The 18497-nt window shown below is 37.7% G+C and overlaps 1 protein-coding gene across 1 annotated transcript; it reads left to right on the top strand.

The window, feature by feature from the left end:
• Nucleotides 1-11384: 11384 nt before the first annotated feature.
• On the top strand, nucleotides 11385-13998 carry pdcb (phosducin b; the record flags this gene model as incomplete). The annotated part of the gene is made up of 3 exons (XM_079221223.1): nucleotides 11385-11430; nucleotides 12271-12419; nucleotides 13483-13998. 3 exons carry the CDS (start codon nucleotides 11385-11387, stop codon nucleotides 13996-13998), a joined length of 711 nt encoding a protein of 236 aa, XP_079077349.1.
• Nucleotides 13999-18497: the final 4499 nt, after the last annotated feature.

Genomic DNA, 18497 nt, shown 5'->3' on the forward strand with positions numbered 1-18497 from the left:
CAGATCATTGAGTAAAAGTAGAAATACACTTAAAAATAAGAGAGAGGTTTTTAACTGGGAACACTAGCACTTTTGTCCAAAGGCACCGCCAACATCAACACAAAATGGAAGTTCCTTAGAGCTTTATAGATACGTTAAGTAAATATATTTATTGGCGTATTGGTTGTTTTCCACCCCTGGAATGGAGTTTCAGACAAAATATGTGTCTGATACCTAGATCAGTGTTTTTCAACCATGTTTGAGCCACGGCACATTTTCTACAATAAAAAAATCCTGCGGCACACAAACAACCAAAAAAGTTACAAAATGGCACATTGTAGCATAGTACAGCATATATGGAAGGTAATTATTGCGCTACCTACTGGCATAGAAGAGTAATTCATTACTAGGTCAGCCACTATATTGCAGGCTCAGACGCTCAACAATGGAAAATTATTTGCGGCAACTAAATAATATTTTTTGGGACCGATTAAGCGAAATTGGACATTTTCCCACGGCACACCTGACGATCTCTCATGGCACACTGGTGTGCCACGGCACGGTGGTTGAAAAACCGCTGACATAGATCAGTCCTATATTTTGTGTTTCTTGCTTTGATAATAACATTTTAAGAATTTTGCCTTTATCGTCAAACAAGTGTGTTCTATTTGTATTGTTGTCATAATCAGCCACCACTTGTGCAATCTCAAAGGATGTCATGTTTTAAGTTGACTCTGTTGTTGTGTCATTAGCTTCTGATTTCTTGTTTACACTTTAAAGTTGACTCTGTTTAAAGTGTAAACAAGAAATCAGAAGCTAATGACACAGAATTCCCCTCCACAGCATCTCTTATTACGACATCCCCATCTAACTGTCTTTTACTGGTAAAAAAGTCAAATAATAGATGTGTTTCCCTAGAAAACAATGAGAACAAGGAAGTTGGAACAGTAACAAGAACATATTCTCAGTAAACAACCATGTGTGTCACTCTACATGTAACAACTAATTAGATTTCTGCAGAAATCTGAACCTGAATCTGAATCTGGCCATCTCAGGGAGCAACAGAAGCTACTGCTAAAGTTTCCATGCCATATATGTAATCTTTGTTCTGCGTTGTCACAACACATCTGGTGACTCAAAAGCATGCCATCAATGAAGAAGCACACTTCCTCGTGTTTCCTTGAAGACAGCCAAGGTTTAACAGCTAATGTAGCATCATATATAACAGACATAAAATCTTGAATTTATCTCTAATAGTTTTATTTAAGTCATGAGTGCATATTTAGACAACAATTACAGTGATTTTGAAAGGAGTTCCTTATGATTAGGTCAATGACATAATGTGTACAGTGAGTCATGGGAGGCATGTGAACACATATAGTCTTAAGTGGGAGTGAAGGTGGAAGTGAGACAAGCAGAAGGACAAGCACATAGGTAGTGAAGCATGCAGGGAAGGACACCTGAGGAAGGAAAACTGTCTTCTTTACAGAATAAAGCACAGTTCAATCAGCACTGAAAGCATGACCAGTATTGATGTTTCATTTGGTATCGGGGCTCCCAGACATTTAAAAAATGACGTCACAGCTAGCTAAAAGAGAACCTGCCCGTTAACTGGCGGCTAGTTTGATCTGGTCTGTAAACCACTCTGACATGCTTACTCTAATTCAGAAGCACAGACGTACTCATGTCTAATGACCCAATGACTCAGATTTTGTATTTATTTATTTTAATGTATAAACTACTGTTTTACTTTGTAACTGATTGTTTTTTACCTTAGAATAGCTACAGAAAACTTTGTTTAGCACCACCTGCTCCTTTTCAACGACATACATGTCATAGTATTCTGATAAAGCATTATCGGATGGCAAAAGCAGAATGAATGTCGAATAGCGTGTGTAGTAAAATGTATACCGAATATTTTACACCTAAAAGTGGATTTGACAACAACAATTTGATGCATTTTGAAACTTTAATAACTGATTAATTTACATATTTTAAACAATCTCTCGAAAACTCAATAATACGACAGGGGGCATTTCTTGCAGTTTTGTTTTACCGCTTTTTATCTGATTTTATTTGGGAAGTTTGCCTCAATTGTATTGGTTTCATTGCTTTGCCTTGAGCTGCATGTGAACTGATCTGTTCTAGTTTTTTATCTCCTTTTTATCTCTAAATGTTTGTACAATCTTTATTTGTGTAACCTTGATTTGTAAGTTGACTAGATTTAAATATTGATGTTATTTTCCTTCCTGATTTTTAACATCAGCCCCATGTGAAGTGCCCAATCATTTGTTGCCCAATACTTTGATTAATGATTAAGGAAAATAGAAATGGAATTTAATGAATGACTAGTCCTCCCATCATCCTTTCTCTCTCTTACATACCTGCTGCATTCTGCTCACTGACTGACTGTGATTGCAGCTTTTTCTTGTGGTTTGCTCTGTGTTCCTGCAGCTCCTCCCAGTGGCATCTTCAATAACTATATCACAGTACAGTGTTTTTAATGTCTGCGTCACTTTTTTCCTGTGAACTTGAAAACGTCAAGAGGGGCCTCTAGGGTTGTAAAAAAACAACATTACGGTGGTATGAATAATATGTATGAATGGATTACAATAGTAGCAACAGTGGCTGGTCAGAGAAGGTGGGTGACCGGCGTGTCGTCACTTCCTCCCCCCTCTTACGCACTACTCACTGAACCAGCTTTAGTGTTGCACAATAGGCACGAACACACACACACACACACACACACACACACACACACACACACACACACACACACACACACACACACACACACACACACACACACACACACACACACATGTTTATATGGATACAAAAAAAACACATATTCATTTAAATAATGAAACACACATCTTCCTGTGCACGATGACTCTTATTTCTCAGTGTCATGAATAATCATGATAGTGATGATGGTGATGATGATAAGGGAAAATTACTGACCAAATCTGTAAAAGCAGTTCTGGAGCCCATATAGTCCATATAGTTAATATTATATATATATATATATATATATATATATATATATATATATATATATATATATATATATATATATATATATATATATTTATATATATATTATAGAAGAATGTCATCAGAAAGACCCAACAAAGACAGACATCAGGAAACAGGTGTCTGAATCCTAATTTGCAGAGTTGAGTTAGTTATTATTGGCCAGAAAGTGCCAGACCAATAGAGAGTTTAAGACAGTACAAGAGAATAGACTATCTGGAGTTATATAGTAGTGTGGCTTAAATTTCAGAGAGACCTTTGAATCAATTAATTTCAGTTGTGCGTTAAAAGTATCAGACAAACATTAGTTTTGTCAGTATGAATGTATAGAATATATTAAACAAGGGCAGTAAAACTGCTGTTTGAAAAACATTGTCTTATGTTGTATCCACATGGGATTATACAGCTTTCAATTACTTTCAATAACGATTTATAGTTTGTTAATAAAATGGTGAATAATGTCCATCATAATTTTTCAGAGCTCAAGATGATGTCGCCTAAATTGCTATTTTTTTCCGATAAACTGTCCAAAGCGCACCGATATTCAGTTTTGTCATCATATAAGAACATCTGAAAATTCATATATAAAATGCTGGAAGTTTTGGTCATTTTCGTTTGAAAACTTTCCCGAAGCAACTGTATGATTATTCAAATCAGGCAAAAATAAACATAAAATGAACATCTCTTCTACACCAAATAAAAGCTACTTCTAATACCGAAACCTAAAGAATTCAATATTTCAGGAACCCTTATTTATACCATGTTCTAAGGGTGTTGATACATTTTGATTGTGTTGCTAAAACAATGGGGATAGACATTTTAAAGACACAGGTAGACATATATTGTTATTATATTCTATCAAGTCAGAAAAACTGCACAAACAAAACCTTGTTATGAAACTTTGACATGGATTTAAGACTCCAAGTATCACCACAGTAAGAGTGGATTGTAAATTAATCTGTTCATATGACTTGTGCTCTCTTATTCTTTAAAAATAACTTTAATCCAACTTGAGTGATACATTGACTTGTTGTTTTTAATTTCCACATAAATAGTTTTATCTTACAGCACGATTGAAGGGTTTCCCATTGAGTGCAGAAAAGGCTTCACAGAAGAAATGCAGTATGGATGGATTTCTTATGAAAGGTCATGTTGTTTTTGTCCATTTTGCCTCAACTTTGTTTGCAAGACATTCGTGTCATTTCACACGCAGGGAGAGTTTTTAGGAAAGAAGAACTTGTACCCACAATGACTCACTGAAGAAACAAAGCTTATTTTCTAATTTTCTCCGTAAGATCAGACGACGATGTCCGTGCAATTCCAGTGCTCACATCAGACACTGAGGCAGACACACACACGCATAGAGACGTAGCATTCATACCAAAAACGTTATTTTGTGTGTGAAACCATATGGGTCTGGCGTGCCATTGATTCATCCTCGTCTCCATTGTTTATCCATTTTAAACCTGTCCTCAATCCGTACACACTTCATCATGATTTCCATCTGTTTGCTTCAAAGTTAACATGCACTCAATGCTTTTGGCATTCACTGTACTTCTTCTGTAAGGGAAGGGAGTAGAGAGTAAGTGTTGAGTTCATCTACTTCATCACAGATTTAAAGGTTTAGTTCACTGTGTTTTCACTTATCTGTACTAGCAACTAAACATGCAGGTTGTTTTGGATTAACTTGTCCTTGTTTTTAAAAAGAATACCTATGTCTGAGATTTCTCCCACCATCTCAGTACAATGGAGATGAATGGAATTGTGTTTATATTTATTTTGATTATTAATATTAAGTTTGAAATATTATATTAGTTTTGAATGTTCTCAGTTTCATCCTTTATTTCTATCCATTTTATTATGTTTTTTTTTTAATCCATTCTTTTGTCCAAAGCCATCTTGTCATAGGTGAAAACTCCTTTGTCAGAGCAGAAGAGTTATGTTGGCTGTGTGCCTCAAATAAAGCAATGCCGGACTTTCAAACCTCTTGTAATAGCCTACTGCTGTCATAACATTGGAAGCCTCTCAATTCATGTGAATAAAATGCCATGAGGGGAAACCACTTCTGAGTCTGGCCAGAGGAAAATTACAGAACTGTAAAAGTTTTCCTTTTTACGAAAAAACCAGGCACAAACTCATCAGGCATGTCTGTCACTGATTGTGGAAAGGTGAAGTGTGTGTGCGTGAGTGTGTGTGTGTGTGTGTGTGTGTGTGTGTGTGTGTGTGTGTGTGCATGTGTGTGTGTGTGTGTGTGTGTGTGTGTGTGTGTGTGTGTACAATGGGTCAATACAAGGGCAACTATTAGGTTAGATTAGATCTTATTTAACAGAAGTAAATGCCAAAATAAAACGGCTACTCCAGAGTAGGGATGGGTATCGTTTGGGTTTTTTCCGATACCGGTGCTAAACCGATACTTTTAAAACGATACCGGTGCCTAAACGGTGCCTGAACCGATACTTTTTTAATGCCAAGGCAATTTTTTTTCTTCAAATTGAACAATATTATTAACTGTTTAAAGTATACTATAGATATAAATAAATAAATACATACAAAACACGCTTCAAACTACAGCTTCAAACCTTTTAACTTCAAACTATAAAAATATGTATTTAAAAAAAGAACAGACACAAGCATCATGGCCTGATGGGATCGTGTGCAACAGAACTCAGACACTGTTGGATCCTAAAACGGCTGCTTTACTGGACTACACGTCATCATTAATATCAACTGGAGAGATTTGTTCCATCAAGCCGAGGACGGACGTTCAAAAGCTCGGGCTCGTGTCTCCAGCGATCTCTGTGTTCACGCGCTGTGTGTGTGAGCGCTGGAAGCTCCGCCCCCTCGAGCCCCGCCCTGCTTGCAGGCAGACAGAGAGCAGAGCAGCGAGTGAGCTCTGATCCGCGCTATTTTAATAATCGTTTTTAGCGTGCGGGTACCGCGCTACCTTTTTAGTATCTATATACCGTGCAACTTTACAGAGTAGTGTAAAAAAAATGTATTTAAATCGGCTCAGGCACCGGAAGGAAGCACCGAAATCTGCGTTGCTTTTCGGTCCGGTAGGTACCGGACGTACCACCGGTTCTCGGTACCCAACCCTACTCCAGAGGTTTGTTATTTATAGATTGAAGGTGGTTTCCTCTTTTGGTTTAAACATTCTTTCCTCTAACAGTTACAATCAACTTGTTAGATATAAATCTCTAATAATGAGTATGAACAGTCTAACGATGGTGAAGTTAATGATTAATAGCCTCTGCTCCCAACACTACCAGCTATTCTATGGTATGCACACAAGACTGAGACACATAAAGTGAGAGAGAGATCTATTAAAACACATTCTGGCTCATGTATGCAGCACAGCAGTTCTGGAGATTTATAGTGTATGACTCAAAGCTTACTAAAGAAAACCATAACATTCCCAAACTGCAGTATGAATGTATGGGAAGCCGTGACTGTAATTACAGACCTTGTGAAAAGAAGTAACTCTATACCCTTTAGTTCCACATACAAAGACCTCATGGAGCCGATGGTGTAAAGTAGATACGTCGGGCCCTAGTGCTCACTATTATGAGGGGCCATAGTGCACGTAGTTACTACTGATGAATCGTACACACACTCAAACACACACCGACACACACCACCGTATCATCTCGTCACGTCATGATCAATAGAGACTTCACATTAGACAATACCGACATATATATTACCCAGCAATCAGCAACCCAGATGACAAAAATACCAAAGAAAGTATAACATTATTAACTTAGCCCAACTGAATATTTTCTATTGTCTATTTGTTGATTATAGTTCACGCAGAATAAGTATACAATTTTATTATTGCCACTGACTATTTTACCAAAAATTATAAACCATGACGGAGATGGATTTGCGTTTTCCAGGTGTAAATGCCACCAGTTAATGACCTATGCAATTTGAGCACAAGCATGTTTCTGGAGTAGTTGAATGGCCTGTCGAGAACACGCTCTTCCAGATCAAATCCAACCTTACTGGCTCTGGAGTAACTGTATTGTGTTCACTGTTTACAGATGGAGTTTATATAAGAAAATCTGCCCCTCTAAATACATATAAGGGAACCTCACAAAGTCATGCGCACTAATTTACTAGCACTTAATTTACTGTGGGCCTAAGTTTCTCTTGGTCCTGTATAACCTTTTACTAATTGTCCCAACTGCCACTCTTTCTTTTAGGTATCAATATTGTGTGCTATTTGGATCGGTTATCATGTTTCTTTTTGGGGGTTGTCTCTGTACTCTCCAGCCGCTGTGCGGAGGGGACATGGTAGACATATGCACATTTATAAACAGAGACATACTGGTGTTGGTGAGTCAGAGAAATCTGAGGTCTCTGAGTTCAACATTTCATTTGGCTCAGTTTAAATATTCTGCAACATGGTGTACAGCTGAGGCTATCATATCTTTTGTTTTAAGGTAACAAACAAAAACAAGAGGCAATACGTTGTATTGCATCCATTGCAGAAAAAACTAAAACAATAGGTTTATGTTCAGGGTCACAACACTACATATGTAGTAAAATGAGTTGATGTGCTATATTTATGTACTGATGAACTGATGTGGAGATGCAACAAAAAAATGAATGCTTTGCTTTGCAGGCTTTGGTGGATTCAAATGGGAAAATGTACTTAATATGATGTGTATTTTGCAAGATTAAATCTATTGGACTAAATATATTTAACTGGATATGTAAGGTGTTGATGCAAAGTTGTATTTACAATGGCAGTCTGAAGCGGATGTGCTGGTATCTCAGCCAGTCAGTGTCCAGTATTTGTTTCAATGTCAACACTTGTGTGAAAGATCATGACCTTAAAAAGTTTTAGGAAGCTAGAACAGCATAATTATTGTAGGTTAATCACAAAGGCACAAGGCTGACCTCTAGCTTTTAAAAGAAAGGGTGTTAGAGAGCTGATCTAGTTTCACCCTGTGTCCAGCCAGAGCAGTGATCCAATGATCCATGGTCATATAACAGAGCGACTCTGCATTTAGCATCGATACGCAATCATCCATAGAGACACTGAAATGCATCTCCCATGCAAGACTTTCTTTCAGAAATGTTTCTTCTTAGAGATGTTATCCTGGGCACTTTTCTGTAGTTGTTTTTGTTGTGGGCATGCACTTACTGTGGTGTGTGACTTGTGGCTAACAAATACATCAGTTATTTGCCATTTGACTATCTTATCCTGGGAGTTCAGTTACATACGTAGCAAGTCTAATATTGGACTCTAAGCCGTTGCTGAGAGACATTTTTAGAACAGAAGGTACTGAACTGGTAATAATGAAACCCCACCTAACTGGTATGCCTTGTGTGCCAGAATAAAAAAGTCTAGTAATCCTTTAAGCCAATAAATACAGGATACAGCCACAGAGATAAAGGACAGAAGTCAAACACGTTTGCATGAGCTGTCCCAGAACATACCTTGAGGGTGTGGGAAGCATGCACTGTTCCTATTTGCACTGCAGTGATTCAGAATTCAGGTAAAGGAAAGACAATAATGGGTCATGGAGAGGAAGAGACAAAAGAATTAGGAGTGACGGAGGTATTTATTTTCACGCTGTAGCTTGTGGAAACATATTGTACAGCCTGAAATGTATTAAATACATGTATGTTGTTCTAAGGTGATACCTAAGATGATGCACTATTTATAACTTCACACAGGACAATATAAAGCGATGCTGGTTACCTTACAGCCATCATCACTGACCACAATAAAACACTAACTTGCAGTCACAGAGACCAAATTAAAACCTTTTGGGGATTCTTGTGGTGATGAGAATAATGGGTACGTTCCACTCTAAAAGCAGCAGTGTTTGAATGTTACTCCCTTCACTTAAGTACTAATCAGAATTTGGATGTACTTAACTTGAGGTTTCTATTTCTATGATATTTCTACTTCACTACATATCAAAGGCAAATATTGTACTTGACTCTAAAACATTCTTTTGACAGTTTCTTCTTAACACATGAAACAGGTGATTCATTGACAAAATAAGATTTCATTTAGATTAACTTGATACTAACTAACATTAAAATGCTACTTACATTTAAGCAATAATACTGCAATATATTCATGAATGTCTTAATGTAACACTCTGAAGTAAGCGATGTTGTGTTATTAGTACTTTTACCTTTGATACTGTGTGCAGATACTATACTTTGACATAAGTAGGATTTTGAATGCATAACTTTGACATGTATTAGAGTATTTTTACATTGTCTTATTGGTACAGTACTTAATCAAAACATCTAAATCAAATCAATCAAATAATGTTTACCCTTAATTATTGTAATTGCTGTAACTGCCTAACCAGCAAGCATTGACTTGGCTGTTTGCTCTTAATATGTTTAGTTTAACAAGATGTACTAATGCTTCTATGTTTTACTTCTTATCTGTCTTTGTGGAAAGGCATTATTTTATAATCACAAAAACCTATTTGTGTATTAAAACACTTCTTCGAGCTTCATTTGAGAAAGTATAAAAGAAAAACTCATAGAGTAATAAAAGAGAAGAGACTACAGAGTTATTTCTGTTTTGAATATAATCAAGAGGCACATGATAAGGCATCACAAGATATCTCCCATCCATAGCTAGCAGTGTTTGTCCATTCAATGATTTTGATCATGTGTTCATTTCCATGCGAAACTCGATTCCTGGAAGAACTTTTAACTCCAGACAAGATAGCTTTATTTGAGAGTTTATCTCAGCGATATGCATGCTGTTTTAATTAACTCTTAATGTGCTGTTGAGAATGGTGAAATGTAATACAATATATTTTGTGTGCTGCTCTTGATTAGTGTTATCGGTTCCCTAATCAAGTGATTTATTAGATTATCCTCATTAGATTATCCTCACACCTTTCACATTTTTGGAAAAAATAAGCATTGTGCCCTCTCTCTCTCTCTCTCTCTCTCTCTCTCTTTCTCTCTCTCTCTCCCTCTCTCTCTCTCTCTCTCTCTCTCTCTCTCTCTCTCCCTCTCTTCATTGTGTTGAGTCAGGCCTTTATCTTAGTAGAGGCTTCTAATTCCTGAAGTGAAATCCTCTTAGGATCTATGCTCTATTTCTGGTCTATAGGGTCTTTTTAAAATCTTCATTAGTCCAAGCTCATTGGCTGGAAAAGGCGCACGCATGCACACCAAATCACACATCATCCAGCAACAGATAGCTCAGTGAAGCGCTCGAGTGTAGACCAGTGCAAGGTTAACTACTGACACAAAGGGAGGACTTCACTGTGACTGGTAAGAAAAACTCTATTGATGTCTTTTATTTTCGGAAGATAGCGGAGTGGACACGGGTTTGAAATATGTAGAAATAGGGAGTTTAGTTTTGAATGGATGAAATGGGAGATCAATTATTCTGTTTGTATGTTTTTACATACATTTGAGACAGATTTTTCATGTATATAATTTGCTATTTACACTTTCTTACAACATTTGGTAACGTATAGAGTTCTTTTTTAATGTATTTCTTGTAAAGTAACGACTTCTGCATTGAATGAGGACAAAAGATTATTTATTTTGGTACTGAATTTAGTCATGGGTCTGTGTCTAATTGAAAGTCAGCTGTTTACAAGAGTTTATTGTCTATCTCTTGCTCACACACACAGAGTTGAAACACTTATATGTGACTTAATTTGCTCATGCTAGAAATATTCACAGCAAATCTCCAATTGATTACTTTGGATTTGGGGGTTAGAAAGGTGGCCACAAAGATCATCAGCCCAGATCAGCACTGTGACTGCACGCAGGAGGGAAGACTGTATTGACACACTGGGGAAAGCCATTTAATCCAATGAACTAGTGGCTCTGCATACGTCACAAACTGTTCCAGATACTGTCACCACTGACATTTCAAAACAGTGTGAGACCCAAGTGTGGCAGTTCCATCTGTTCCATCTCAAGCAAGAGGGAGAGATCAGTTGAAGATCAGTAATCCTCTTAGACTGCAATAATTTAATTAGATAGTGTGGGACTCACTTGGTATTCAGTATTTCTGTCAGAGTGCATATATTTAAAATCGTTCGTGATATTTGGAGAATCTTTCCTTTTCTGGTGTGATGGGTCCAAGGATGACGTTTGTTGTATTGTTGTTACATTTTTGGATTTGTAATATTGGGCTATACAAATAAAATTCAATTGAAAATTTGAATTGAATTGATTCAGTTACCTTGTTGAAAACAATGACAACAAACAAGTGTTACAGCCAATTAACACTTTTAAAAAGTGGAATAATTATTCATTCAAACATCGAACATTTCATGAGCACATCATATGAATTACCTCCTTTAACTATTTACATCTGATCCTCAAGTGGTTATCTTACAGGTAGCTAACCAGAAAAGATGTCTGACAAAATGCTTGATTTGGAGGAGACCGCAACCCAGACAGGTGAGTAGAAGCAGTGTTGTCAAACATAACACAGTAACCTAATATTTGGTGACCATTCTTTGTTCTTGTGTGCTCAATCTATGCAAACATAAACTTTGGTTGTGAGTTATTAAGAAGTCCCCATAAAAATAACAAACAGAAAAGCAAAAGCATTAATTACAGAACAATTGGAACTAAATGCATAGGAAGTCCAAAGCAAAGAAGCACTATGGCAGTTTAACCGGCGCTCTAATCTTCTTTTTGTTACGCAACGGTGGAGCAATTAGTGCACTTCCAAGAAGGTTAAGACGAAGCTTTCAGACCCAAAATAAAACAGGAATACCCACCAATGACTCATCGACTTACACTGTCATTTTACACGCAACCAGTTGTTTAGCTTGAAATCCAGAATATTATGGATTATTTGGACCTTGAGAGTAAAGTTTACAAAGTTTAAGAATGCTGCTTTAAAAAAACAAGTTCAGATTGAATTGTGTCTGTAACTAAAAATGTTTTCCTTTTTTCTTGCCTCTATCAGCCTTTACATGATTTTTTTTAATAGTTGTAATTATGATAATCAATATTTATAATAATACAAATACATTTTTATACATATACATTTTCTGAATAGTTACTAAAGGTCAAAGTTATTCAGTAAAACTGAATACATTATAAAATAGATTGAAATTATAACACAATAAAACTGTTGAAAAATGAGGAGCATATAAAAGTAAAAAACTAAAATAATTCAAGCATAGTCAAAACTTAAGAAAAGGTTTAAAAGATGCTACAGACTTGACTAGCCTGAGAAACACTCACCACTACCCTTTAATAACTGAATGCTATGTACCTTCTCTGTAGGTCCAAAGGGAGTCATCAATGACTGGAGGAGGTTTAAGTTGGAAAGTATGGACCAGGAAAACTTGCCAGCTGCAAAAAAGGAACTACTGAGACAAATGTCATCCCCAAGCAGACCAAAAGATGATACCAGATCAAACATTAACCGCAAGGTACAAACAAACAGAACACACACAGGATTTTTACTTTGCTTTTGTTGTTGAGGGAGTACAAACAAACTGTGGTGTGAAGAGTCAAAAAAACAATGAGTGTTACCAGCAAAATGTGATAAACCAACCTCCTCGATGCCAAGGAGAAATAGTTATTAACTATAAACTCATATCCCATATTCATGGCCACTTTATTTATTATACTGAAACAAAGATTCAATATCCTGAAACAATTTGATTTGGCTGGCAAAATATATACTCAAATGTAGATTTTTAAGATCTCCAGTTTTTAAAGCATTTTTTTTTTCGTAGTGACCTATATGGACACAACTCAGGGGCTTTTAAGCTCAGGACTTCAACCAAGATGCCGGTGTTGTTGTGGATTTGATACAAAAACCTAACGTTACGTAATGATTTTCCTAAACCTAACATTCGTTTTGTGCCTAAACCTAACTGTCGTAGGTAATTTGACTCAGTGGTTTTCTTGCCTAAACCTAACATTTGTTTTGTAACACACGTCTTTCAAAAAATAAATCTCTCTGACCACCAAAACAAATGTGTGTTCCTGTACACAAAACCAAAAGATTGCATTTTGTGACTATTTCACAAATTGCCATAAGACTGTGTTGAATTGAGATGCCCAACCAAACATCACGACAACTTGCTGCATGCACAACATCCACGCGCACAAAGCGCTAGGCCGTGATGACGTCATTTTGTTCTGTGCCTACCATTGATGTTTAAAGAAAACTGGATACTGCGTTGGGGGGCAGCACTCCGTTAATTCCTATGAAAGCTGCTCAGTGGCACACGATGTAAGCAAAGTTTGACTCCCGAGATTATACAGATCGACCGCCGATCTTCCATATCACGGAGCCCATAGAGCCCATAGAGCCCATAGAGGCTCGGCGGGTATTCGCGCCGGCTTCACTGCTATGAAACCAAGTGTTATCATGCTAATGTTACACTGGTTAAAGAAAATGAGTGGAACAGCGGGCAAATTATAAATAATGTACTTCCATGGCCAATATGATTTCTAACTTTTGTTTTAATGTAATTCTTTCAGATGAGTGTCCAAGAATATGAGCTACTTAAGGAGGAGGATGAGGGATGTTTAAAGAAATACAGAAAACAATGCATGCAGGATATGCATGATAAACTCAGCTTTGGGCCCAGGTTTGAAGGTGTGCATGAGCTGGACAGTGGTGAGGCCTTCCTCGAAGTCATCGAGAAGGAGCATTACAGCACAATGGTGGTTGTCCACATCTACAAGATTGGGGTCAAAGGTTGTGAGGAGCTCAACAACTGCCTGGATTGCCTGGCCACTGAGTACCCCACTGTAAAGTTCTGCAGGATTGATGCTGTCTCATCTGGGGCTGCCGAGCGGTTTTCGGATGAGGTTTTGCCTACGCTGCTGGTGTACAAAGCTGGAGAACTACTGGGGAACTTCCTGGCCTGCACACAACACCTAACTGAGGAGTTCTTTGCCACTGATGTGGAGGCCTTCCTCAACAGCTATGGCCTGCTGCCAGAAAAAGAGTTGGCTGCTATTGAAGATGAAGAGGAAAACGATGTAGAATAAAAAAAAGAGTTTGGCTGCTGAGGAAGAAAGGAAGCTGTTTTGGAGGGCTGGATAGAGAGTGATGAAAGACAATAGGACATAAGACAAATAGAAAAGCCACAACATCTCCACTAGCTCACTACTGTTTGAGATTTTTTATTGAAAGGAGAAATGTTACATCCAGTTGGTGAAGGAACCTTGTTGTCTTGGGTATGAGTGCTCACAAATATGAGTGTGGGTTACAGTAAGTTGAGGACATACGGCTTTTATTTGTGAAAATATCTCACAAATCCCCTCTCCACCACCCTTACAAAAGCCAAACTATAATTTAAAAATAATTGCAACGTCTTATTTTGTAATGATAGATAATATTACATGTATGTATTTAATCAAATACTTTAATGTAGCATTTGTTTGGGTTGATCTGTACACAAGTTATTTATAAATTCAGGGTTTTACAAAGCGACATCCTCAAATGTAATACAATATTTAAACACATGTGTACTTCAGTTCTCTGTGGTGTTTTTGCAAAGATTTATAGAAAAATAAAACTTTATTAAAGGACAAATAGGACAGGGGCCAAAGCACTCTGGATAGAAACATGTGTGTGCATGTGTTCCATCTGTCCAGTACAACATGACCTACCTGCTTCTTAAGGCAATGTGGTGGGATGTGCATAGTGTGTCTGGAAAACACATTCATGAGTCTCTGGTATTTTACCATCATCAGTGGAACATCATCAGTGAGGAGTTTGTCCATGTCTGTGTTATTGTGTGTTGTAAAAGTGGGAAAAAGTCATCAGAGTATTTAAAAATGGAAACCATGAGTCTTGGGGTTTCTTAGTGTGATATGACTCAGAACAACGGTCAATATCACCATTGTCGTGTTTGATTTAGCCATGGGCTTGGTTACTATTTTAAACTGTGTACTGTAACATGTTGAAACAAAGCTATACTATACATGTTGTCAAGAATAAAAATGAGAATGAAATGATACAAAATTGTTATGTTTTGCATTTTATTCAATTGAGATACTAGAAGGTCTGAGCTATTGCTTTAAATGTGATTCGCTGCCGCATATAGCTGTGCAAAACTCACCTCCTATTTAATCAGCACCATTCTATCACCACCATTATCTTAAGATTGTCCAAAGAGATTCAGCCAAGAATGATGCTCCACTATCCAACTGCTGCCTTTTCACCTCCATAATGTCTATACTCCAGAGGGGGGTCCTTAGATAACCCCTCTGTCTTCAAGGGCCTGCCTGCCTACCTTACGCGTTCTTTAAGAATATTTCCCAATATAACATACAACTGAAACAACTTAAATTGTATTTCTATGTCTTTAAAAGAATATTATCTTACCTCAGTGTATTCAAAGCAGAGGCGCTAGGGAGGAAACAAAATGCACGTATGCAAGATTAAATAGCAAGGCCTCTATCTCTTCTGTTGAAGCAAGCTGCCACATGTTAAATAACCTCATCTTTTAGTCTTGTAGCATAGACTTGACTCCCCTGTGACCCCAATGAGCTGCAGGCATGCCAAAACCACAACGTAAAAGCCTATTGAGTAAAGAATGGCAATACTAACCCACACTCTGATATGTCGTGAAATAAATGAAGTTGCCTCATATCTGTACGACACATGACCACACAAACACATCCACTGCTAACATGGTACAGAGAGGTTTGTAATAAAGGTAGACCTTTGTGACACAATTATATTCATAAAAAGCATGATACATTCTTAAAATGTATATTTACGTTTCTATATTATAATTTTTGGCTTTTAAAACATGATGGCAATGATAATTTCTTCCCTTGCCAGGCATCGGAATCAGACCAATCCTTTTACAGGATTAAAAACAAAAAAGGGGTTCAGTCATCTCAATCCCATTGTTGAGTTGATTACTATGAGACCATACACAGTGGCAAGCTTTATCCCTTTACAAAGCCCCTCACAGCACTTTCCAAGGTGTCTCCTTTTATGTGGTTTCATGTAAGTGTACTTCCAATAATCTTGGATATATTGCCTGCAAAGGAGCACTTGATTTCTAATTACTCAAGATGCTACACTTAGCGACTGCAACACACGCTAACACGCTAACTGTACAAGTGTCTGTGTTTCCACAGGACCACATCTGGCTCGGCATGCATAGCCTCTGGCTGGTAACACCTCATTTCTTCACAATAGCGTGTCTAAGATTTATCAAAACCTTTTGGATACCTCCCACAGCAGCTTTCAGAGGAGTGTGAGGTTTCCTGAGATGCCCAAACATGTCAGCCAGACAGAAGCTGACCGAGACTACAGCACTGCATTTGTGGCAGCCAACTAGCCAAAACACCCAATTTCTATTCAGACAGGGCATGTGTGCCACCACTGGTCCACAATGTTCACAGCAACGACTTCTACTGAGGATTATGCCTTCGAGCTGGCAGAAAAGTACACTATGTGGGGCATTCTTCCAACAGGTTTAGGGTTCAGGGAGTGCAGCAGAAACCATTGAGAGTCCAACCAATGGTTGAGAGGAGCACCACTTCAAAACAAGATGACTTATGGATAAACTCAGAATAAACAATAAACAATTGAGAAGTGAGATGGAGTCTTTTGCCTCAATATTCTGCAGAACATTAACATAACCAAAGCACAGGCCTTTTCTAAGAGGTACAGTGGGTTTACTGAGTTATCTGCATGACAATTACAGTGAAATTCAGAGCAGGTTATGAATGTTGCAGATTTGAGGGTGTTTCTGGTTTCACCCAGTTACCTCAGTGAACTTGCTTCTTGACAACAGGCCGCAGAGCACGATTTGACTCATCCCTACCCTCAAACAAATGTTTACCTCAATGTTTACCACAGCAATGACCACCTGATCCCACCCCCACATCTGACATTTTGATTCCCCCTTTGTTTATACTGCTTCGCTAATTGGATAACTTTTGTGATTTTTGTGTTTGGACTCCCAGCTGTCACGCTCTACTTCACTGACATAAAAACTATTTCACTGAGGTGATGTCACAGCAGAGGAGACCTGGTTTGAGGCGCACATGGCCCCTGTGACCAAACATGGACAGCGGATGTGGGTGATATGACATAACCACGAACTGTGCTTACTAGCTGTCATCACAAATGTAAACCTATTTTAAGTTGCTTTGTTTAGATAAATGTAAGTTCCTTGTGACTCATTATCTTCAATGAAGTATGAAGCGGTGATGCAAATGTTGTCCGTTGACTCACCTACTCTTGATGTGATTAAACTTGTATGTATTGTGAAAAAACAAGCAGCTCCTTATCTTAAACGGCGAGATGCTATTACTAAAACAAACGTGGACTGAGCCAACAGTTAAAGATAACATGAGGGAGGATGTAAAAGATAAGAATCAGGGGTATAGGGATGAGAAACATAGCTGAAACTGCTGCCGAAAATAAATTACAGTGCAAATACCACCCCCGCATCACAGTCCATCTTTGGGTTGGTCTTACTGGTGTTTCTCACGCTAGTTTGACAATGAATGGACAGATAGATACGTGAACAAATGCAGGGTTTTTCATTTCTGTCACACTGTCCTGTAGCTGATAGGTCACTGCTGCATTTGTTTGCCAATGTTGTAAGAAACCTGTCAGCCTGAATCACACCTAAACTCCTTTAATCAAACACCATGGATTGTAGGGTGTCGGTGTGCGTCCATTCTAGGTTCCACTCTTACAAGTGAGGACAATAACCAACATGGCTGAGTCAGATCGGGAGGTTTTGCCCAGCAATGTTGCTATAGGTTACATACATCTTGGTAACCAGGCGTGACAGTTGAGTGTAATAAAATAGTTCTGCTGCCTGGAGCAAACGTCTGCTTTCACACTTTGTGTGTTCGTGCCATCAGTCTTTTTTCTTATAGAAGTATCACCTTGGTTATGAACCAATAAACCACTGAGGTATTTGTTAAAACAGGTCCAGGCAGGGTCTAAATACCTATCGGGTATATGTCACGAGGGACACAGTTAATAAATGACTGAAACTGAAACTGTGAGAGCAATTATAGCCAACATGTACTTAAAGTATATCAATCTAACTAAAACTTTTAAAGTTGCTATACAACATTTGATGAATTAACTCGACAAGAACCTCTGAGAAATTTGTTAATCGTCTTGAATTTGACAAAAAGTTCATTTTTTTCTATTATGTGACATGCCCTGTAATTTACTGTATTAACGTTGTGTATGAAGGAGGGAGGAATACAAGATCAGTTACTTTAAAGACCGTTAATGAAAAAATTAGCACTGGGGTTCAAAATGTTAAAGTTACTGAGGTGATTAGTCTAAATCCTTTTTTTTTGACAAAACAAATATCAGAACTGTTTTAGAAAAACCCTCTATGTGTATAGTATGTTTGTAATGTAGAACTAAAACTCTTCTTTATATCATTAAACCCCACAAAATCCCACAAACATTCTCAAGGACATGACCTCTCTGTTTTCAAAGGCTAATGACACTGTATGGTTTCTAATATCATCAAAATTGTCAACAG

This window comes from Taurulus bubalis (genome assembly GCF_910589615.1).
Source record: "Taurulus bubalis genome assembly, chromosome: 7".
NCBI classification, from domain to species: Eukaryota; Metazoa; Chordata; class Actinopteri; order Perciformes; family Cottidae; genus Taurulus; species Taurulus bubalis.